Below are 24,665 nucleotides of genomic sequence, written 5' to 3' on the forward strand. Positions count from 1 at the left end.
TTCCCAAGAACTGTATTTATTACTAATAGTAATACGTAAAAGAAATCTTTCTTTGGAAGTATCTTTTAAATACTCTATTGGATTCAAAGTTAGAGGTAAAACTAATAGAATCATCTTAACATAAAGTATGTGCCTTTGGCTACCTGAGTGAGAAAGTATATATTAAAAGAAATCTTTCCAGTTACAGAAGAATAATTTAGAATTCTGAAGTCTTAAGTAAAACTGTTCAGAAGAAATGGAGAAAATGCATGGCAAGTATATATAATTGATCTTTTTTCACTGTGGTCTTCCTAAATCCAAAGTAAACAAAAGTGTATGTGATTCTGTAATTCAACTTCTTTCACTGAGACAGAGACAGAATAACTTTTTATATTAATGTTCCATAGATCAGAGGTTATCTTGAAGAATGACAAGGAAAATCTGAGTTTCCGAAGCAATGCTATCAAAACAAATCAAATGTAACAAATACATCCACTTAATTACATTAGAAGCAGTACATTAGAGGAAGACATCAGAATGCCATTTCAATACCTCATAGTAAAGAATATTGGTTTTTTTCCTCCTAGTTTTCAAGGAAGGAGGGGATGAGACATCCGCTCGATAGGATTCTCAGAGGATGGCTATATATCTTTTAGTTAATGCAAGATGAGGCATATCAGTGTCCTGAGATGTTAACATTTCAAAACTTTGGAAAAAGTAAGTGCTACCATATCAGGGTCTAATCATTTGAGACAATAAACTGGTCTTCCCCTCCAAAGATGGTTAAGTTTAAACTTCCAAAGGAAAAAAATGTTCTAAGAGATTGGAGAAACACCTCTTGATGAAAAGTTATAAAGGCAGAATTGGAGAAATTTAAGTTCAAAAGTCAGTAACGACAGACTTTAATCCGTATGTATTCTATTCATTTATATAACCTTCCTTTATATGCTGAAAGGGTTTAAAACTTTTTATTTGAAATAATTCACATCCCTTATATTCAAAAATACCAATGGCTGATTTTAAGGGTTCCAAATCCTTCGAACTAGTCAAAATAAAACTTGTGGCCAAGTACAAATATGACAAAGATAAGAAAAACTTGTGACATTTAGTTATAGCAGTTATGTAAATAATTGCTTCTCAAAATGTAAGCTTTCATTTTTAAATTTACAAGACTCATTTTCAATAAAGAAGATTAAATTCAAACTCCTGCCTCATTATAGAACTAAACCATTAACACTAAAGGCTTTATAAATTAGAGCTATACAAAAACACCAAATCTACTGAGCTAAAGGAAAACAATGGAGACGTTGATTCCTGGCTCTAGGACACAGTAAGTCCTTCCACTTTACCATATTTAAGGTTGGTCAAAAAAAAGCTATTATCTTTTATACAAATCACTATGCAGTTCCATACTTCAGAGAGCATGGACCTACTTAGAAAAATGGCTTAATATGACGTTTGTTTATATGCATTTGTCTTTTAAAATTATAGTGCTTTCTTCATAGATTTCATTTACCAAAAACTAACATCTAGTTTTCTGGCTAATATGGGAAAAAGCCTCCGTGTTCATCAAGTTAGCCTGGAGAGTCAATTTGAGATGTCAAATAAATGAATTATTAACACCAAAGTATAAAAAAAAAAAAAAAGTCTTTTAAAGATCAAAGGAATACACAGTCAAGTTTTGGGAAATGGCACAAAAAAGAAATAGGAAAGACATCCAGGATATAGGTATCTAATTTCCAACCCTGTCCCACTTCCACCTCCCCATAAATACCAGGGTTTCAAAACTCAAAAAAAGCTGGACATGAGAACAAAGGTTAATACCATACCCTACACTTTGCGAGAAACTTTAGACTACAATTTAACAATACTGAAGATTAGTATTTACATTTCAGAGGGCCACTGGGAAGTTCCCAACATTATTAACGAGTTGGTGAAAACTGCACCTTGCATCCTTAATCACATGGTAAGTAAATAATGTTTACATGGGAGGGAATGAGAACAGGCAAAATGTAGAATATTATTAATACATCCATAGATTTCCTTTAAAAATAGGAAATACATTTAAATACATTAAACTAATTATAAACAAAATAATCACATCAAGATGAATTAGCATTCAAAAGTGCCTCAAAAACAAAAACAACACAAGCACCAGTATTTTCCCAGGATCACTTTACTCCGATAAAGAAATGTGAAGTATTCAGGCCCCATCCCATGTCTTTTTCTCTAATATATGTAAGTCAGAAAAAACTGCAAAATGGAAATTAAGTTATTAGTACTAGAATTTTAAAAGTGAATTTTATAAGATTAAACAACTATCTGTAAATTCATTAAGAAGTATCTTTGGGGTGCCTGGGTAGCTCAGCTGGTTGAGCGTCTGACTCTATTTCAGCTCAGGTTATGATCTCATGGTTGGTGGGTTTGAGCCCCACACCAGGCTCTGGCTGACAAAGAGACCACATGGGATTCTCTCTCTATCCCCCTCTCTCTGCCCCTCCCCTGCTCACACGCACACAGGCTCACTCTCTCTTTCTCTCAAAAATAAACAAAAAAAAGAAAGGATAGGGGCGCCTGGGTGGTTCAGTGGGTTGAGCATCCGACTTCGGATCAGGTCATGATCTTATAGTCTGTGTGCATTTGAGCCCTGTGTCCGGCTCTGTGCTGACAGCTCAGAGCCTGAAGCATTCTTCCGATTCTGTGTCTCCCTCCCTCTCTGCCCCTCTACTGTTTTACACTCTGTCTCTCAATCTCTCTCTCTCTCAAAAATAAAATAAACATTAAAAAAAATTAAAAAAAAAAAAAAGATCTTAGATTTTAAAAGGTGAGTCAAATAATGAGAGGAAAAAATGACCAGAACACAGACAATAGTTGTTTGTGCAGACCTGAAACTATGTCAAATGAAATACATAAGATGAATTTTTGGAAGAGCCTACTCACTTAATCAGCCGGAGTTAGTGTGGCCAAACTGTAGGTCTACCTATATTACCTGTGGCATTACCACTCAATAAGCCCTTTGTGGGCTTCTATATTCAACAGTGCTGTTGGCATTACGTCTTAGACATGTGAACATAATTGGTATTAATAATGTACAATTTAAAAAAGTCTGTACTGACACGTACAGCAAACCTAATTGCTTAAAGTTACCAACATATTTTGAAGTACTCTTAATTACCTTTATCATTTAAAAGCCTCATGTAAGAATTACTAAGACAAACTGAAGCAACTAGTGGCTCAGTCAGGTGAGCATCCCACTTCAGCTCAGGTCATGATCTTAAAATTAGTGCATCAAATAAAACAAAATATCCATATTTAAACACTTTCAAAATGCTCTTTCAAACTGATAAGCTCTTAATATAAAGACTCTAACAAGGGCAAATCACTTAGTATTAAAAAGGGAAAAGAATTCTAAATCAGTGATTCTCAATGAAAAGCAGTAAAACGAAGGTAATTAACTGGTTGAGGCAAAAGTGGTTATAAGGGTGAGAAAGTTACTAAGAAGAGGGTGTATTATATATAGTCTAAATAAGACTGGGAATCACTAGTTTGTGTAAACACATAAGAACAAGTTTTCATCTTTTATCCAAGTTTTCAAACATTATTTTGTTTTATAATAAATATCCTTCCCCCAGTTGTTTTCAAAAAGTATCAAAATACATACTGAATACTTTCTTTTTTGGTTTTAAGTCAATGAAATTTTATTACTGTGTTTAACCTTTCTGGGATAGAAAAATCTAACAAGAATACTGATAACAGAAATTGAGTTGTTCAGGAGTCCTCGCGAAACATTTCATAAAGAAGTCATTTGTGTATTTAATTCAAACTGAGTTTACATATTTGGTTTTTATAAAGTATCAGTGAATACCTTACAGAGACTAAAAAACAAAACAATGCTCCCTCAAACAGTCAGAAAAAAACCAAAAAACAAAAAACAAACCAAAGACACACAAACTGCCCCACACTTCATATATATAACACAAAATGGACATGGAAGATACAAACTTTTTGCTACAAGTGAACAATTACTATAAAAGGCAGAAACAAAATTCAGTAATTAAATACTATGCAAAAATGACAGCAAACTTAAAGCAACATACCTTTCTTTTCCTAGTTCTGGGTCTTTGTCAGCTTGAGCCTGTAACACAATTCCACATTTCATTAGAGGCTATTCTACCGGATTTTAAATATTTAACCCATCAGTGCAATGTTTTCAGTTCTTAAAATCTAAGCTAAAGAAGCAAGACCACATCTTAAAAATAAAACAGTTTTCAGTGTCCACTTTAAATTTCAGATTCTAGAATTTTCTTCTCATTAAAAAGCCCTAAGGTAGGTTATAGAGAATAAGTGACACACAGAAATTAATCACAGAAAGTCTCAATGTTGATACAAACAAGAAACTTTTTTAACTTTAACAGCTTAGAATTACTGCCTTTTTTAAAAGAATAAAAACCATCAACATCTTCATTGTGCAATTATTATTTAAAAAAACTACTTATAAGAAAGACTACTGAGGATGGCTGGAAGGGTGTTGGGTGGGGCGAAGGGCTAAATGGGCAATGGGCATTAAGGAGGGCATTTGTTGAGGGGTGCCTGGGTGGCTCAGTCGAGTGAGTGTCCAACTTCAGCTCAGGTCATGATCTCACTGTTCATGGGTTTGAGCCCTGCATCGGGCTCTGCACTGACAGCTCAGAGCCTGGAACCTGCTTCAGATTCTCTGTCTCCCTCTCTCTCTGTCCCTCCCCTGCTGGTGCTCTCTCTCTCTCTCTCTCTCTCTCTCAAAAATAAGCACTAAATAATAATAATAATAATAATAATAATAATAATAAAGGAGGGCACTTGTTGGGATGCACGCTGTGTTGCTATAAGTGGTGAGTCACTAAATTCTATTCCTGAAATCATTATTACACTACATGTTAACTAACTTGGATTTAAATAATAGTAAAAACAATCTTAAAAAAAAAAAGGCTTTCTATTCAAAACACCTAGAAGTGCTGAGCAAAATTTAACAATAATCCTTTTAAACATGTATCTAAACCACTAAAAAATAATGTCCTAGGGCCCAAAATGGAAATTAAAATTCAATGCGTATGGGGGCACCTGGGTGGCTCAGGTCATGCATGATCTCATGGTTTGTGAGTTTGAGCCCCGCACTGGGATCTCTGCTGTCTGGGCAAAGCCCACTTCAGATCCTGTCCTCCTCTCTCTCTGTCCCTTCCCTCCACCTCCCACATATGCGCGCGCTCTCTCTCTCAAAAATAAAGGAAGTTTTGGCACAAAAACAGACACATAGACCAATGGAATAGAATAGAAACCCCAGAACTAGACCCACAAACATATGGCCAACTCATCTTTGACAAAGCAGGAAAGAACATCCAATGGAAAAAAGACAGTCTCTTTAACAAATGGTGCTGGGAGAACTGGACAGCAACATGCAGAAGGTTGAAACTAGACCACTTTCTCACACCATTCACAAAAATAAACTCAAAATGGATAAAGGACCTGAATGTGAGACAGGAAACCATCAAAACCTTAGAGGAGAAAGCAGGAAAAGACCTCTCTGACCTCAGCCGTAGCAATCTCTTACTCGACACATCCCCAAAGGCAAGGGAATTAAAAGCAAAAGTGAATTACTGGGACCTTATGAAGATCAAAAGCTTCTGCACAGCAAAGGAAACAACCAACAAAACTAAAAGGCAACCAACGGAATGGGAAAAGATATTTGCAAATGACATATCGGACAAAGGGCTAGTATCCAAAATCTATAAAGAGCTCACCAAACTCCACACCCGAAAAGCAAATAACCCAGTGAAGAAATGGGCAGAAAACATGAATAGACACTTCTCTAAAGAAGACATCCGGATGGCCAACAGGCACATGAAAAGATGTTCAGCGTCGCTCCTTATCAGGGAAATACAAATCAAAACCACACTCAGGTATCACCTCACGCCAGTCAGAGTGGCCAAAATGAACAAATCAGGAGACTATAGATGCTGGCGAGGATGTGGAGAAACGGGAACCCTCTTGCACTGTTGGTGGGAATGCAAATTGGTGCAGCCGCTCTGGAAAGCAGTGTGGAGGTTCCTCAGAAAATTAAAAATAGACCTACCCTATGACCCAGCAATAGCACTGCTAGGAATTTATCCAAGGGATACAGGAGTACTGATGCATAGGGGCACTTGTACCCCAATGTTCATAGCAGCACTCTCAACAATAGCCAAATTATGGAAAGAGCCTAAATGTCCATCAACTGATGAATGGATAAAGAAATTGTGGTTTATATACACTATGGAATACTACGTGGTAATGAGAAAAAATGAAATATGGCCTTTTGTAGCAACGTGGATGGAACTGGAGAGTGTGATGCTAAGTGAAATAAGCCATACAGAGAAAGACAGATACCATATGTGTTCACTCTTATGTGGATCCTGAGAAACTTAACAGAAACCCATGGGGGAGGGGAAGGAAAAAAAAGAGGTTAGAGTGGGAGAGAGCCAAAGCATAAGAGACTGTTGAGAACTGAGAGCAAACTGAGGGTTGATGGGGGGTGGGAGGGAGGAGAGGGTGGGTGATGGGTATTGAGGAGGGCACTTTTTGGGATGAGCACTGGGTGTTGTATGGAAACCAATTTGACAATAAATTTCATATAAAATAAATAAATAAATAAATAAATCCTGCAAAAAATAAATAAAATAAAATAAAATAAAATAAAATAAAATAAAATAAAATAAAATAAAATAAAATAAAATAAAATAAAATAAAATAAAATAAAATAAAAATAAATAAAGGAAGTTTATAAACAGATAGATAACATTCGACGCCTATGTAACCAACACTGGTCCAGGCACTGGACACATCAGTGAACAAAATAGCAAAAACTGTCTGCTCTTTAGAGCTTATACATACTAGCTATATGCTTTTTCTGTGGGAATCATGTGTATTCTGAGTGGGGAATTATCTTTCTCTGTATTTTGTCAGATTAAAAAGTGAAAATTATACTTTAAAGAAATTGAACAATGTGCCTAGAGAGGATTCCTGGTGTGGGTGATGGGAGTCCCAGGCCTTCGTTACTGGGGCATCTTGCTGGGCAGTCTACAGTGTAATGATACATAAAGATGAGAGTTGATAAGCGCCAATCACAGTATTTACAATCAATCTTCCCATTCACAGGAGAAACTTACGGGGGGGGGGGGGAGGGGAGCTGTATGATAGTAGAGGAAATCTATACCAGATACCCTTATTAGCTAGCTTGCTTCTTTATTCATAAATGAGAAAAACAAATGCACAACAGAAAGCAAGATAAGCATACAAAACAGACTGAAGATATTTCAGAGAACTGCAATCAGTTCCAACTGAAATCCACAAAATCAGTTACAGGTGTTACTTCCAGAAAGACAGAACACTAAAGAGGAAGACTTTCTTCGGGAAAAGGAACACACCAATCTTTATAAATTCACTGAGTGCTCTAAGCAGGATATATGAAGTCCCAAACCAAGATAAAACCTTCTTCACTGTGCTAGCTAGCCATACTGATCCTCCTTGTAGTTCATGAATCATCAACTCTGTCCTTAAGTACTTAGCACTTGCTCTTCTTCTTTAAAAACCCCCCTTCCGGGGCGCCTGGGTGGCGCAGTCGGTTGGGCGTCCGACTTCAGCCAGGTCACGATCTCGCGGTCCGTGAGTTCGAGCCCCGCGTCGGGCTCTGGGCTGATGGCTCAGAGCCTGGAGCCTGTTTCCGATTCTGTGTCTCCCTCTCTCTCTGCCCCTCCCGCGTTCATGCTCTGTCTCTCTCTGTCCCAAAAATAAATAAAACGTTGAAAAAAAAAATTAAAAAAAAAAAAAAAAAAAACCCTTCCTTTTTATTTGTAGAGCCTGCTCTCTTACTTTGTTCAGGCCTCAAATAACTATTCCTCAGAGGGGCTATCCTTGACAACCCTAAAATACACATTCGCCCCCATCTATTACTCTCTCTACCTTTTTATCTTGATTGGTCTCCATAGCACTTCATAGCATTTTTTACCACTTGACGTGGGTGTGTGTGTGCGTGTGTGCGTGCGTGAGAGAGAGAGAGAGAGAGACAGACAGACACATACACACATACAGAGATTTATAGATTTATAGTCTGTCTTCTCTATTAAAATATAAGCTCCTTGAGGACTTGGGACATCAACTCCTCTGTTTATCCATGTATTCCAACACCTAAAATAATGCTGGCATATAGATAAGGCATTAGATAAATATCTGCTTAATGAATAAATGAATAAAAGCTGAAAGCCTTCAAAAGAAAAAAATACAGGAGATATGATTAGAATCAGCTTTCTCCTTAACAATACAGGTTAAGGGGTACCTGGCTGGCTCAGTCAGTAGAGCATGTGACTCTTGATCTTGGGGTTGTGAGTTCAAGTCCCATGCTAATTGTAGAGAATACTTAAAAAAAAAAAAAAAAAAAAAAAACCAGTACAGGTGAGGAGCACAGAATTCTCCATCTAGAAAACCTATCAATGAAATATGTAAAAGCAAAATAAAGTCAATTTCAAATATGCAGGGATTCAGAGTGTTTACTGTCCACACACAATTTCTGCGGAAAATTATTTGATGATGTAATCTAGCAAACAGAAAAGCAATCCAAGAGAGGAGGAGATACAGAATCCAAGAAATAACAGAAGTAACTCAGAAGAGCAATAAAAATAAACATATAGTTGCTTTACAAAACAAATGGCCATAAATTTTTTAATTTTTTTTTTTTAAGTTTATTTATTTTTGAGAGAGAGAGAGACAGAGCATGAACGGGGGAGGGTCAGAGAGAGAGGGAGACACAGAATCGGAAGCAGGCTCCAGGCTCTGAGCCATCAGCCCAGAGCCCGACGCGGGGCTCGAACCCACGGACCGAGAGATCGTGACCTGAGCCGAAGTCGGACGCTCAACTGACTGAGCCACCCAGGCCAAATGGCCATAAATTTAGAAAAGTCAGAAGAATCGCTCTAACAAGAGTAGATTCTATTCAACAAATAGTAATTAAGTTATATAACCTGAAGAACATGAAGACAATCATCCTTTTTCCTCTCAATAACAACCCCTACCCCAAACTACAGGAAATAATCCAAATACTGAAGAAAACAAAAACACAGCATCATTTTGAAAAACGAATGGGAATATAAGAAAGTCACCTCTACTGTATTTCCTTCTTTACACAACCACCCTGATACTACTGAATTCTGTAGTTAGTATCTTTTTTTTTTATTTTTTTTTTAATTTTTTAATTTTTTAATTTTTATTTTTGAGACAGAGGGAGACAAAGCGTGAGTGGGGGAGGGGCATAGAGAGAGGGAGACACAGAATCTGAAACAGGCTCCGGGCTCTGAGCTGTCAGCACAGAGCCCGATGAGGGGCTCGAACCCACAAACTGTGAGACCATGACCTGAGCCGAAGTTGGACGCTTAACCAACTGAGCCACCCAGGCACCCCTGTAGTATCTTCTTAATCAAGATATCAAAAATACAGATATTAGTTTTTAGTACTTAGAATTAAGCCTTCATGCTTCATATGCAGGGGTAACTATAGTTACATAACTAAAGGTTGTAACGAACACCTGTGTAAGTAACATTACAGGTAACAAAAATGAAAGGGGGAGGGTGTTGAAGAGGGTAATACAAGGATGCTAATTACTTAATTAACTCATTATAAACACAGTAAATTAAAACCTGTCATTTAAAACATTTGGGGACATGATTTATTTCCATTTCCTAGCCTAGCTTTCATTACTTCTCATAGAGACTATTACAATACCTTGAAATTAGTCTACCTGCTTCAACCATCAATTTACCATTTTTTGAATCAATATAATGGACACTATGTGACATGCTCAAGACTACGAGGCTGTCTTATCAGTGGTGGAGCTAAGTCTTTGTTCTTATGTTCTTCAATTTAATAAGCCATAACAATAAGGTTCTGAATAAAAGCTTGGGAAGTAAAGTATCAATTCAGGCAGAGGTTTTTGATAATTTTCACTTCATTTTCTTTAGGTCTAAAGATGTGGGACTGTATTTTTAGAAAAATAATTTCTATATCATCAATGTTTACTATAATTCTGAACAATGTCATAACAAAAATATCAAAAACACAAAATTTTAAAAATACAATATTCTGTTGAGATGCTAAAAACTTTTAAAATTGTTTCTGAAATTATCAGCTTAAACAAGTCACTCATATTTGTCTGAAATCAGTACCTACCACATGATACATTTACTTATAGATGCTCTATTTAATTTGGCTTTAGATGGTGGAACTGTATTTTTTCTTGAGCTAGCATATGATTTTTGGCACATTAATAAACAAAAAAAAAACATGCAGACACCAAATATAGACCCTATTATTTACCTCCTATTTTGGAGATACAATGAAACTATTACAGAAAACGTGTTAATTCTTTCGAAGGTGGTTTACTATCATTTTCATACATGTATTATTACTGTGTAAGCCAATAATCTGTAACTCTTATGTCTTATACAAGAGTTTAAAATAAATTAAAGAAAGAAATAAACAAATTTCTATCAGCAAAAGGCCAAAATGGACCAAAAGTAGACTCTGCATTCTGGAGATAATTATGACCATGTTACATATATAGAATCATTCTACACATATGTCTGTAATAAGTATCAGAATGAATATGTTACATTTTTCAAAATTACTTCACATGACTGTAATTTAAACAAATTTATACTCCGCCATAAACCATAACAATTGGAGTAGTGATTGTAACACAAATTTTTTTTTTTAATTTTTTTTTTCAATGTTTATTCATTTTTGGGACAGAGAGAGACAGAGCATGAACGGGGGAGGGGCAGAGAGAGAGGGAGGCACAGAATCGGAAACAGGCTCCAGGCTCTAAGCCATCAGCCCAGAGCCTGACGCGGGGCTCGAACTCACGGACTGCGAGATCGTGACCTGGCTGAAGTCGGACACTTAACCGACTGCGCCACCCAGGCGCCCCGCAACACAAATTTTTAAAAGAATGTCTAAACTTAGTACCAATTTGACTACTCTTCAAGAATCATTCTTAAAAAATTTCCTTCAGAGTACCTCTTTCTAGTTTTGGAAGAATGACCTTTACAGTTTTTTTTTTTCATTTTCTAAAAGCACAGAAGTTTGTACAAAATAATCTTACCTCTGATGAATCCATCTTTGGAGATAATGTGCAGGTCAATACATGGTCACCTATGTTCTGTGGATTTTGTTTCAGAAAGCTATACATTGACTGAGCAGATTCAGGGCTATCTAACTGAAGAATTGCCTTTGGAGAAGATAAAAAAAAAAAATATTAAGTAGCTCCTAAAAACAAAACAAAACAAAACAAAAAAGACCTAAAGTACAATTGCCATATGATCCAGGAATTCCACCCAAAATAATTGTAAGCAGGGACTCTAATGGACATCTGTATGCCCATGTTCATATCAGTGTTATTCACAATAGTCAAAAGGTGGAAGCAACCTAGTATCTATCAACGGATGAGTAGATAAATGAAAATGTGATATATGCAAACAATGGATTATTATTCAGCTTTATTTTTATTTACTTATTTTGAGAGACAGAGAGAGAGAGAGAGAGAGAGGCAGGCAGAGAGGCAGAGAGAGAGAGAGAGGGAAATTCCAAGCAGTCTCTGCACCATCAGCCTGGAGCTGGATGCAGTGCTCACACCCACAAAACCATGAGATCATGACTGAGCTGAAACCAAGAGAGTCAGAAGCTTAACCAACTAAACCATCCAAGTGCCCCTATTATTCAGCTTTAAAAAGGAAGGTAATTCTGACATGTTACAATATATTCTGAAGACTTTAGACTAAGTGAAATAAGCCAATCGCAAAAGATCAAATATTGTATGATTCCACTTATGTGAGGTAGCTGGAGTAGTCAAATTCATAGAGATAGAAAGTAAAATGGTAGAATGGTGGTTGTCAGCGGCTAGGAAGAGGGGGAAGGAGGAATTACTGTTTAATGGACAGAGGGTTTCAGTTTGGGAAGATAAAAAAAGTTCTGGAGATGGATAGTGGTAATGGTTGTTTAACAACATGAATATACTTAATGCCACTGAATGGAAACTTAAACAGGGTTAAAACAAAAAGTTCAACAAAAACGCTTTCTAATTTTTATAAAGAATGGATATATTTTTCTTCCAGACTTCAAATGTGATTTCAAAGGTGAGGTAAATCTTCATTTCAAAGGAAACAAGAGAAAACAATCCTTAAAATGTTGCAAAATCAAGGCAAAATGGCAAAGTATGATAGGTATTTTTAAGAAATTTAAAGAATACCTACCAAAAAATTAAACTTATCAAAATTCCTTATGCCATCTGTCATCTCCCTTCCCTATGTCACACTATTTCTAAAGTATTTAACAATCTAACATGCTCTATATATCAGAAGCATGTCAAAATTAGTCATCTACTTTTGATGAATTAGGTGCTTTTTCAGAAGCAAACATTCTCAACTCTGATATGAAATGCTACTTTTCTAGGTAATACATGCTTCACCAAAATCTAGTTTTAGGGGTACCTGGATGGCTCAGTCAGTTAAGTATCTAACTTCAGCTCAGGTCATGATCTCACAGTTCAAAAGTTTGAGTCCTGCATCAGGCTCTGCACTGACAACTCTGAGCCTGGAGCCTGCTTCAGATTCTCTATCTCCCTTTCTCTCTCTGCCCCCTCCTTCTCTTAGGCGCAGGCGCGCACTCTCTCTCTCTCTCTCTCTTGCAAAAATAAATATTTTTCTATTAAAAATCTAATTTTAAGTATCTGAATTAAATATTAAACACAGAGGGCACAGCAAATGTAAAGAGGTTAACAATTTCTTTTAAGGAAGGAAGCCAAACCATGAAGTAAAGGGCTGATCATTTTATACTTCTTCCCATATAACTAAACAAAGAGACCAAACAACTCTCTATGTGTTTTATGGCTGGAAGGGACTTTAGGAACTATCTGGCAACACCTTTTTTCAACTTAGATGAGAACTAAAAGTGTAAGCCAACTCAGCCAAGGTCACAAAAGTAATTAAGCTTAGATGAACTCAAATCTGACAGCTCAGAGCCTGGAACCTGCTTTGGATTTTGTGTCTCCCTCTCTCTCTGCCTCTCCCTCTCTCTCAAAAATAAATAAACATTAAAGAACAAAAACAGAAACAAAAAGCTAGGAGTTCTGAGGAGAAAGTGATCATCTCTTGCTTCTTATCACAGCATAGGAAAAAATATGCTGATCTATTATAGTACTGCTAAGAAATTAAATAATGTTTATAGGCGCTTCAGTTCAGAAGATGAATTATAAGTTGCAAACCCATGTGGCACATGGGTGGCTCAGTTGGTTAAGTATCTGACTCTTAATTTCAGGCTAGGTCGTGATCTCACAGTTCATGAGTTTGAGCCCTGTGTTGGACTCTGCAGTGACAGTGTGGAGCCTGCTCAGGATTCTCTTTCCCCACTCTCTCTCTCTCTCTGCTCCTCCCCTGGTCACACTCCAAATCTCTCAAAACAAACAAACAAACAAACAAACAAACAAACAAACAAACAGCAAATCCTTAAGAGTACAGGGTTTAGTCATATATTCTCTACAGAACACACAGCTAAAACAGAAGGAACCTCCTTACCTTGTTTTTGTTACTCATGAATACGTGGTGATCTACTTTTCCAAACTGAAGTCCAACACAAAGTACACACTGAAGTCCATCTTCTGGTAAGTTATCAAGATGTACAAATCGATTGTAAATTTTATCTACATTTGCCTGTAGTTTTTTAAGAGAGAACACAGAAAAAGTATGAATTATTAAACTGTAAATCACAGATTAATAGTAAATTTAATTTTTCTGAGGTCAGATGATGTTCTCTCCCAAAGGTAAGAAAATGACTATGTGAGTGAAGACAGTGAGATCTTAGTTTTAGATTTCAGTAATCAATGAAACAATATACTGAAACACGAAGTATAATCTTTCTTTTATCAACATAATATTTACCCAACACTTAATATACCTAACCCACTTAATATGGCTCCAGTATCTGGAAAGTATTTCACATTACGGACTACCATGACCCTTTACTTTTTATTTGAACCAAGATAAAACCCATTGTATACTTCCATCACCTCAATATTTTAAAATAAGTACTAAGGTTTTATTTATTACAGGTGAATAACCAATATTTCTACCAATTAAACAAGTGTAATAAGGTATTTAAAAGCAAATATTACCTCTGGGTCATTTTCTTTAATCAAGGTTGTAAATATAGCTTCCTAGAAAAGGCAAAATAGAGGGAAAGTATAAGTCTTCCTCATTCATATATTTAGTCAAGATTTATAATAAAATAACCTATATGAATAAACATTAAGAATTATTTCATAAAATAAGAAGTCAGCAAAAGTTTTTTAAAAAATTTTCCTTCTAAAAATTTTTCTAAATTTTTTCCTTCTAAAAATTTTTCCTTCTTCCTAAGCAAATTAGTCAAGTCCCACCTTAATACATTTCAATTCTTCCTATTCCCATAAGTACATCAAAGGTTAATAAGGTGGTGTCAGGGAGGACATTCAACTTCACATACAAGGAATAAGAGAATTACTTTAGCAGACAGTAAGAGAATTCAAATTACAAAGTGAAAAGTGTATAAGCAAAGTAGGGGATAAGGAAGAACAGAAATATAGGCTAGTAGGGGTACCTGGGTGGCTCAGTTGGTTAAGTGTCGGATTTTGGCTAAGGTCATGATCTCATAGTGGTGGGATCAAGCCCCGCTTCTGGCTCCATCATGGGCGTGAAATCTGATTGGGATTCTTTTGCCCTTTGCCCCCACCCCACATGCAACTCACATACTTTTTCTCAAAAAGAAAAAATGCCAAAAAAAAAAAAAAAAAGGAAAGAAAGAAAGAAAGAAAAAAAAAAGAAATTTAGGCTAGTAAAAACAAATAGTGAAGAGTATTAAATGCACAGTTATTTGGTGCTGTTGAATTATAAAGAAGGCTAAGACTGGTATAAGACAAAAATGTCAAAGCTGGGAAAGGAAAGCTAATGGAACTTTATCTTCAGAGCCTCTGGTTCTTAACTTTGTTTTTTCTTTTGAAAAGAATACTGACACATATAAAACAATACCACCAATTACATCAGAGTGATTTTCAACAGAAGGCTCTCTCAAATTATATGCCATTTCCACTTTCCTCCAGGGATTCTAATAACTGTGTTTCCTAATAGATAACTGATATTATCTCTTAGCAGTTGATAATAATAAATGTTTATAAGCCACAGAGAAACAGTGAAGGGTTTCTACATCAGTTGAATTTGGACAGATTTGAATTTTATGTCAGTCTCATGACTTTGTGGTTTTAAGACACAAAACTAAAGTTAGAAGACATAAAGAACTACTTTTGTTGGGTCTGTTGTTTTTCCTTATTTATCAAGAAAGAGAGAGAGTGACAGAGAGAGGGAGAGAGAGAGAATCCCAAGCAGGCTCCGCACTGCTAACACAGAGCCAAACTCGGGACGTGAACTCCCAAACCATGAGATCATGACTTGAGCCAAAACCAAGAGTCGGTCACTCAACCAACTGAGCCACTCAAGCACCCCTGGAGTTTTTTGTTTTTTAATTTTTTTTAAGTTTATTTATTTTGAGAGACAGCACAAGTGGGGAGGGGCAGAAGGAGGAAGAGAGAGAAAATCCCAAGCAGGTTCCATGCTGGTAGCACAGAGCCCAATGCAGGGCCCGAACGCACAAACCATGACCTGAGCCACAATCACAATCAAACAATCAACCAACTGAGCCACTGAGACACCCCTAGTTGGAGTTTTTAAGAAACAAAGCAATGATGGATGGGATGAAGAGAGAATAAACCCCAGAAATATTTATGACTTAAAATATACAAAACAGATTACGTGAAACCAGAGAAAACTCAAAAATAACATCTGGGATTCTAGTCTGGAGGGCTGATAACAGCAGTAACACGAGAACAGAGAGCTGTCGAGGCACCTGGGTGGCTCTTGGTTGGGCATCCTGTTCTTGATTTCAGCTCAGGTCATGATCTCATGGCTCCTGAGATCAAGCCCTAAGTCGGGCTCTTCACTGACAGCATGGAGCCTGCTTGGGATTCTCTCTCCCTCTCTCTCTCTGCCCTGACCCCACCCATGCTTACGCGTGCTCTCTCTCTCAAAATAAACGAACATAAAAAAAAGAATATTGTCTACAGATAGTTTTCAACTCTTTTTCGATTCTAAAATATATGAGGGGCTGGATTCCCTCAATATGGAAGTAACTCTCAAACAATGGAATGGGAGATTATGAAGGAAAAGGAAGCTTTCTCAATGGCTCAAAAAAAACATTAACCTGAAGAAGCAAGCCAGGAAACACTTAACAGACTACAATAAATCCAATTTAAAAATTTTATAATTTTGTAGAAAAACTGATGGGAAATCTATTATTTACCTCATCTTTTATATTCATGTTTTCAGGAACCATACTTATTGAGAGCTGATTTCCATCCATTGATATTGGAAAACAGGTATAAAATTTTACCATAGAATCTGCACATTTTCTATTTACTTCCATAAATACCTGTTAAAATAGAAATTACAAGAACAAAAAAATAAATTTCTTATTTAAGTTACTTCTTCTTGAAAAGATTTAATACTTAAGAGTCAAATAAATTGAATAACTTAGTAAATGTTTTAAAGAAAAAAAAGGCATTCCTCAAAAGCGAGGCCAACAGACTCACAATATTACAACCATAAGGAATGGATGACTGCATTTATAAGGCAATAGTAAAGAGAGAAATAAGAGTGGACATTCTAGTAAATGACATTAAGGAAAATCTTATTTATCTTATTCATTACTGTATCCTTAGTACCTAGAGTAGTATCTGGCATATAGCAGACATTTAATAAATATTTGTTAAGTAAATAAATTTAATGGTTGGTAAAATATGAGAAATATGAGAATTGAAAGAACCAAATTACCATGTTATTTTTGATTTTGCAGTTTTCCTAATTGTGAAATTCATAGTTTCACACATTTTGGTTTTAATTTTCATCCCTGGCTAAATGAATAGGCTGAACATTCTTCTACATGTCTTGGAGTTAATGAGATAGAAATCTTCCATATATTTGTTCACAGCTGTTAATTCTTTTTTTTTTTTAATGTTTATTTATTCTTGAGAGAGAGAGAGAGAGAGCGTGAGTGGGGGAGGGGCAGAGAGAGAGGGAGACAGAGAATCTGAAGCAGGCTCCAGGCTCTGAGCTGTCAGCACAGAGCCCCACGCGGGGCTCGAACTCACGAACTGTGAGATCATGGCCTAAGCCAAAGTCAGACGCTTAACCGACTGAGCCACCCAGGCACCCTATAATTCTTTTTTTAAAGAATTATCTCTTTGGGTCATTTGCCATTTTATTTATTGAACTTTTAATATTTTACAGCATAATGTGGGTATGAATCTTTGTTTCCCTATTACAATAATTAGAATATTTTTAGTTTTTAATTTACATCTTGCTTTATGTTCATTTTAAACCACAAATGTTTGAAATGTTTATATGACTGAAACTGGTATTTTTCTACATAATATCTAGAAAAGTATTAAATCTCCCAATAGTTAATAACTCTAGTCAACTCTAATCAAAATTGGGCAGATAAAAGTCTAGATTTTCTGTATTTGATTTTAAAGTATCTACTCATACTCTGGTATATGATGCAAAGTGTGAATCTGAATTATTCATTTCCAGATTCCCACAATTTCCCCCGATTTTAATGTACTCACATTAAAAAATTCTTTTATTAAAAAATCATTCCTGGGACGCCTGGGTGGCTCAATCAGTTAAGCATCCGACTCTTGATTTCAGCTCAGATCATGATCTCATGGATGTGAGATCGAGTCCCACACTGGGCTCTGTGTTGGGCGTGGAGACTGCTTAAAATTCTCTACCTGTCCCTCTTCCCCTCCCTCGCTCACACATACTCTCTCTCAAAAAACAAAACAAAACAAAAAAAACCTCTCCTTCCTTTTATTCTTGTTTCTAAACAAAAAGTTTTATTGAAATATAATTTATACATTATAAAGTTCACCTGTTTATAAGTGCAGAATTCATTGGTTTTCAGTAATTTATAAAGGTGTGCAGACATTCAAATAATCTACTTTTAATATAATGTGAAATTGCATGTAACTTGCATTCACTCTCCTCTTCCGTTTTCTTAAGCAAACTGGCTCCAACTACCATCAAACATATATAACCTTCCAAAGATCTCTAGTGATCACAAACTCCTTTCTAATGTAAGAACACCACTTCTAATCACCTGAGTGGTGTTTCCATTTAACTTTCCTAAAATCTCACCTCTTGTAAAGTACATTCCACAAGTTATTAACAATACATTTTGTTTTGAAATTACAAAAGTAGTATGTACTAATTCCTGAAAACGTGAAACACAAATATAACCTAGGTTATTCTAAGTATTGATGACATTTTTGTCTAAGAATGGTTACTTCCCATTTGAGTACAATTGATAAAATACCAGGAATACTAGTAAAAAAGTGCTATGCAAGTTTGTAAGTCATTATAAAACTGCATTAACATATCGAAGATAAAATATTTTATTTAGACTAAAATTTTAGGCAAAATTTTGACACATTTATTAAGCCATCCTCCCCATCATAAAAACTATGTCAGATTACAATAACACTAAAATACGGGATATGTTTTATATTTTAAAAATCCCTTAGGTTGAGATGGCTTAATTATTTTGAGGTGCTGCCTTTAAACCCTTTTCTTTTCATTTTGTGAGCTTATTTTCAAAATGTGCTTCAGACAACATGAACAGCTATTATCAACGCTTACCTTTTTATGAGATGATAAAATCAAAATATCCTTTAAACCACCAAATGGTTTTACTAGGTTGTAAACTTCTTCTATAGAATATCCTTTATTAGGCAAATTAGAAATAAGTACCACACACATTTCCTCTGTTTCCTTCAAAACAAATTTAAGAGTTGACATTCAAATTTCTTTAACTGCTTCTATATTTACTTAAGTTTATGCTGCAGATCATTTGTTATGGTATTTAAACTGACTGCATTTAATACTAAATCTTATCATTTAAGAAGGCTGGTCCGAACCTCAAAAACAAAACAAAATGCGAATTTCCTCTCTTTAAGTACATAGCATAATTTCATTCATACCATGTGTCATCGAGTCAAAGCCTTTAGTTCTCTTTTTCAACCACTGTTTAAAAATACAAGTTTAAGGGGAGCCTGGCTGGCTTAGTCAGTGGAGCATGCAACTCTTGATCTTGGGGTTGTTAAGTTTGAGCCCCACACTGGGTATAGAGATTACTTTAAAAAAATTAAATATTGGGGGGCGCCTGGGTGGCTCAGTTGGTTAAGCGTCCGACTTCGGCTCAGCTCATGATCTCACAGTCCATGAGTTCGAGCCCCGCGTCGGACTCTGTGCCGACAGCTCAGAGCCTGGAGCCTGCTTCAGATTCTGTGTCCCCCTCTCTTTGCCCCTCCCCTGCTCATGCTCTGTCTCTCTTTCTCTCAAAAATAAATAAAAACATTAAAAAAGAAAAAAAAACTATTTAAAAAAAATTAAATCTTGGGAGGCACCTGAGTGGCTCAGTGGGTTGAGCATCTGACTCTTGGTTTTGGCTGAGGTCATGATCTCAGAGTTCATGAGTTTGCACCCCACACTGGGCTCCGCACTGAGTATCAAACTCTGCTTGGGATTCTTTCTCCCTTCCCCACCCCTGCTCACACACACTCTCTCTCAAAATAAACTTTAAAAAATATGTAAACAAAAGCTTTAAAAAAAAGCTAAAAATAATTAAAAAATAAAAATACAAGTGGGGCACCTGGGTGGCTCAGTTGATTGAGCATCCGACTTCGGCTCAGGTCATGATCTCATGGGTTCATGAGTTCCAACCCACATCAGTTACAGCCCACATTGGGTTCGTTGCCTTCAGTGCACAGCCCACTTAGGATCCTCTGCCCTCCCGCCTCTCTGCCACTCCCTGCTCACGCTCTCTCTCTCAAAAATAAACATTAAAAAAAATAACAAAAATAAAAATACAACTTTAAAACACCAGTTTGTCTCTGACAACACCTCCATGCTCTGCCATTCCTGTGCCATGTTTTGCTAACATCTCCAACCTCCAAGTCAGAGCATATCCTTTTATCTCGCCAAATAAAATGATCTTTTATGCAATATTAAAAAGCTTATCTCGTCTCTTAGGAACCTTTCCCTATAGCCCAATTCCCATTACAAAGTAAATAAATACTTTCATTTCTGCCTTCTCGTCTTTCGGATCTATTTTATTCTTCAAATGACTCTCATCAATGCCAATTTTTCCTTTAGTGAATGTTGAGAAAATCCCCAAAGGTATACTATAGTAAATTGGACAATCTGTAACTTTTCTTTTGAAAAATAAAAGGAGGGGGGGTGTCAGGAAGTTATACTTTTTATAACTAAGTTGAGAATGATTTTTAACTAGCACATCAATTGTGTTCATAAATGTTCCTTTTGAAGTCTTTAAGTCAATCTATTTGTGCTTTAAAATATCCTTCCTGAAACATGGGTGCCTGTGTGGCTCAGCTGGTTGAGCATCTTGACTCTTGATTTCCCAGGGTAGTGGGATTGGGCCCTGTGTCCAGCTCTGCCTAGGATGCTTTCTCTCTCTGCCCCTCTCCCCACCTTGTGTTCCCTCTCAAAAAAAGAAAAAAAAAAAAAAAACTTCCTGAAACAACAGTAAGATACATACTACTTAGTTACTACTTGAAGAATGAATCTACCAGTCAAAAATAAACTTAATGCTTAGCACCTGAATGATCTCAAGACCTTAACCAGTAAAATCTACATTAACAGGATTTTAATACATTCATAATGACAAATGTTAACCACAGGAAAACAATAAAGCAAACTTTATGCCCTCAAATAAAATCTCAAATTCCACTCGCTATTCTGAAAACACACAGAACTGGTATTCTAAATATTAACTTATCTCCTATTTGCTTCTAAAAAAACAGACTTCAAAAAATTCTACTGGTTCTAATTACACCACTGGTTTTTCTACTCAAAAGCCCATTTTGGCCTAACTTTTTTTTCTCAGTGAAAGGTAAACCTCAAAAACATGTACCTTTATTAATAACCTGCACCTAAATTTTTATGACTTATTTTGCAACTCAAACCCTATCTAAAAAGTCACAAATGATAGATTTTTCACCATGCCAAATCCTGTACATTTTTTACTGGGTTTACAATAAGAAAAACATATTGTGTCAAAATTTCCTAAGCTTTTAAATAATAAGTAAAATATAAAAACTGACCTTGTTGACTTGTTCATTTTCTGTGGCCTCCACAGCAGCTTCTTAAGATAGAAAATAAAGTAAGAATTCATGCAGATATATTTTATCAAGCTCTCACTTTTTCCACATTGGATTAAACAGTAACTGCATGGAAGTGTACACAACTGACAAAATACTAGAAAATTTAAGGAAGCAGCTACAGAATGAACAATGGTTTTTAAATTAATATGTTTCATTTTATCCCCTCTAAGAGCAAAACTTCAGAATAATCAAGAGACAGGGTGTAGATCTGAATCACAATATTTTAAATTTCACTTAGGTATGAACCTCGTATTTAAAAAAATATATTAACTATATCTGACACAAAATTAAATACCCTATTTTCTTCAAATTTAATCTTTCATCTTTAAACATAAGAGAACAAAATAAAATTTTTATTGACCTACCTGAAACCGTTTCTTTAGCACTATTTTCAGTGGCTTTGACTTCCACACTGGTCTTTATTTCAGAGTTTTCTGCATGAAATAGTCTGCTTTAATAGTCTAGAAAAGCATACTAATATAATTAAACTAATGAATCTAAACAGGAGCTTAAATCGTCACGTAAGTTTCCTTAGGCTGACCTGATTTAGGTCAGAGCTAAGACAGGTTTTTCTTTGAAAAACAACAAAACAATCCCTTTCAAGATTTTAAAGCAATAATTTCAAAATACACTCTAAACGTACACCTAGAAGATGTAAAGAAAGCACTAAAAGAAAGCATTTCAAGCTTACCTGGTACGATGACAGGTTTGTTGGTGTCTTTGTTTTTGACAATGCCAGCCTTTTTGACTTCTAGAGACTTCTTTCCACTAGATTTTGCTTTTAAAAGTAGAAGTGAACTATTATTCTAGGGACCTGTTCAATCACTTAGCATGTTTCATACTAACACGTAGAAGTAATTTAGTCCAACATTATAAAAGCAGTTCTTTTCCATGTATTTATTATTCCCACTTATATCTGTTTACCAGTAAGATTAAAAGCAAATTTAAAATGAGATACAGTTCTTACTGATGGTCAGTAATGAGCCACAGATTTATCCCCCCAGTGGTAGAAGCACATCATGATCACACATTAAAAAAATCGTATTTCGTAATTTGTACAAAGGTTCTTTAACATTAGTCTATATGGGGTGCCTGGGTAGTTTAGTCGGTTAAGTGTCCAACTTCAGCTCAGGACATGATCTCGCAGTTCATGAGTTTGAGACCCCACATCTCTCTGTGCTGACAGCTCAGAGCCTGAAGCCTGCTTTGGATTCTGTGTCTCCCTCTCCCCCCTTGCCCACTCACACTGTCTCTCTCTCTCTCTCAAAAATAAATAAAAAACCACTTTTTTAAAATAAAATAAAATAATTCTATATATTAATAAACAGGTCATATTAGTTTCAACATGTTACATTCCTTTCTTTATGGAGGAAACACATTCTTTTTACAGGGTAAGAAAAATCTTTTCTGGAGTAACAAATAGAAAAATATATAAGGTAGGGAAGGTAATATGAAGTGACAGCTCTAAAAACTGAGAAAATAAAGATTAAACAATTTGTAGGGGGAAGTGACAGAGCAACCTGTAATCACAGTGCTGTTAAAAATGCTTCCAATAGGGGCACCTGGGTGGCTCAGTCGGTTGAGCCTCCGACTTCAGCTCAGGTCACGATCTCGCGGTCCGCGAGTTCGAGCCCCACGTCAGGCTCTGGGCTGATGGCTCAGAGCCTGAAGCCTGCTTCCGATTCTGTGTCTCCCTCTCCTTCTGCCCCTCCCCCGTTCATGCTGTGTCTCTCTCTGTCTCAAAAATAAATAAACGTTAAAAAACAAAAAATTAAAAAAAAAAAATGCTTCCAATACAGAGGCACCTGGGTGGTTCAATCGGTTGAGCATCAGGCGTGGGTTCAAGCCCTGCATTGGGCTCTGTGCTGATGGTGCAGAGACTGCTTGGGATTCCCTCTCTCCCCCCTCTCTTCCCCTCCTGTCTGCACGCACTCTCTCTCTCTTGCTCTCAAAATAGACCAATAAACTTAAAAAAAAAAGTTTCTTACACAAAAATGTATCTGCAATGGCACACACTGCCAAGATCAATATACCAAAAACTCAAAGTCGCATTACATGTCAGGTTTTAAATATTAAATAAGTATCTACTAAACTTTTCAAGATGTTATTAGATACTACAAATTATAGGAGTATAAAGCTTGCTTTTGATATTGTTTGTTATATTCTCTAAGGCAAGAAGAACTTAATAAAACCTCTCCTTCCCAATAGTCTTACCTGTTTTGACTGAAGCTTTATTACCTTTAGCAGCTACTGTTACCACAGATTTTACAGAACCAGCTGATTTCCCTAAATAACAAAAGTTATAGTCAAAATTGATTTAATTGGTATCAACGATCCCCAAAGAACTTCATAAAGAATATGAGTGACAGAACATTTTATCCCAAACCCATAATGGTATCATCTTTGGAACACAGGTCATTTTCTAAATCTAGCAAGGATGATTAATTCCTTCAGGAGAAAAAAAAAAAAAAAAAAATCAATAAAATTAGAATTCATCTCTCCAGTGAGGTACTTAAAAATAGCATTCAGGCAAGTTAAATAAATCTCTCAACGTGTGGATCAACTAACTGCCAAGGATACAGAAACAATCCCACGTGCCTGCGTAGCTCAGTTGGTTAAGTGTCTGACTCTTGGTTTCAGCTTAGGTCATAATCTCAAGGTTCATGGGATAGAGTCCCACATCAGGGTCTGTTCTGACAGCAGGAAGTCTGTTTGGAATTCATTCATTCTCTCTCTCTCTCTCTCTATCCCTCTGCCTCTTCCTCTCTCCCCAACCTTGCACCCACTCTCTCTCACAAAATAAACAAATATTAAAAAAAAAAAAATCCCATAATGCTTTTAATGGTTCCACAAGCAGTTATTATTAGGGTCTCCCAGCTCAAGCTTACTTGGATTCCAGTTGACTGAAAAGCATTGAAGAATACCTACAATCATGGCTAGGCTACATTAAGATTGCTATAACTCATACCTAGTGCGCTCTATGTGAACAGGACTATTTAAATTATTCTGACCTTTTATACATACACATTACTGTTGCTTTTCTTCAAGGATGGTGTGTAAAGACTGTGATCATCAAAGCGGCACTGAAAAGATCACCGGAGAACAAATCCCTTTCCATTCAGAGAGCAACAGGAGGTTTAGCTCTGAAAACTAGGATCCATTAACTACCAAGGTTGCATTATGAGGAAAAAGCCCAGAATCAGAAGTCAGTAGATTAAGGGGCATCTGGATGGTTCACTCAGTTAAGCATCTGACTTCAGCTCAGGTCATGATCTCACAGTTCATGAGTCGAGCCCTGTATCAGGCTCTG

The 24,665-nt window shown here is 36.2% G+C and overlaps 1 protein-coding gene across 12 annotated transcripts in view; it reads right to left on the minus strand.

The window, feature by feature from the left end:
- Window positions 1-24,665, minus strand: part of ZNF638 (zinc finger protein 638) — a 141,073-nt gene that overhangs the window by 11,155 nt on the left and 105,253 nt on the right. For 8 of the 12 annotated variants that reach the window (XR_015249120.1, XM_086700893.1, XM_086700897.1 and 5 more), the window contains 10 exons: window positions 23,570-23,641; window positions 22,047-22,133; window positions 21,721-21,789; window positions 21,296-21,336; window positions 18,813-18,944; window positions 16,417-16,545; window positions 14,204-14,245; window positions 13,608-13,742; window positions 11,141-11,266; window positions 4,077-4,114 (listed from right to left, as the gene is read on the minus strand). Coding sequence is in view for 11 of the 12 variants with exons in the window: in XM_086700893.1 (XP_086557019.1) it covers window positions 4,077-4,114; window positions 11,141-11,266; window positions 13,608-13,742; window positions 14,204-14,245; window positions 16,417-16,545; window positions 18,813-18,944; window positions 21,296-21,336; window positions 21,721-21,789; window positions 22,047-22,133; window positions 23,570-23,641 (871 nt within the window). In the remaining variant the exon portion in view is untranslated. The remainder of the gene's footprint in view (window positions 1-4,076; window positions 4,115-11,140; window positions 11,267-13,607; window positions 13,743-14,203; window positions 14,246-16,416; window positions 16,546-18,812; window positions 18,945-21,295; window positions 21,337-21,720; window positions 21,790-22,046; window positions 22,134-23,569; window positions 23,642-24,665) is intronic. The other 4 variants (XM_086700892.1, XM_086700891.1, XM_086700896.1 and 1 more) reach the window with 3 other exon arrangements.

This window comes from Puma concolor, chromosome A3 (assembly GCF_028749965.1).
Source record: "Puma concolor isolate L17-30 chromosome A3, mPumCon1.1.hap2, whole genome shotgun sequence".
Classification (NCBI taxonomy): Eukaryota; Metazoa; Chordata; class Mammalia; order Carnivora; family Felidae; genus Puma; species Puma concolor.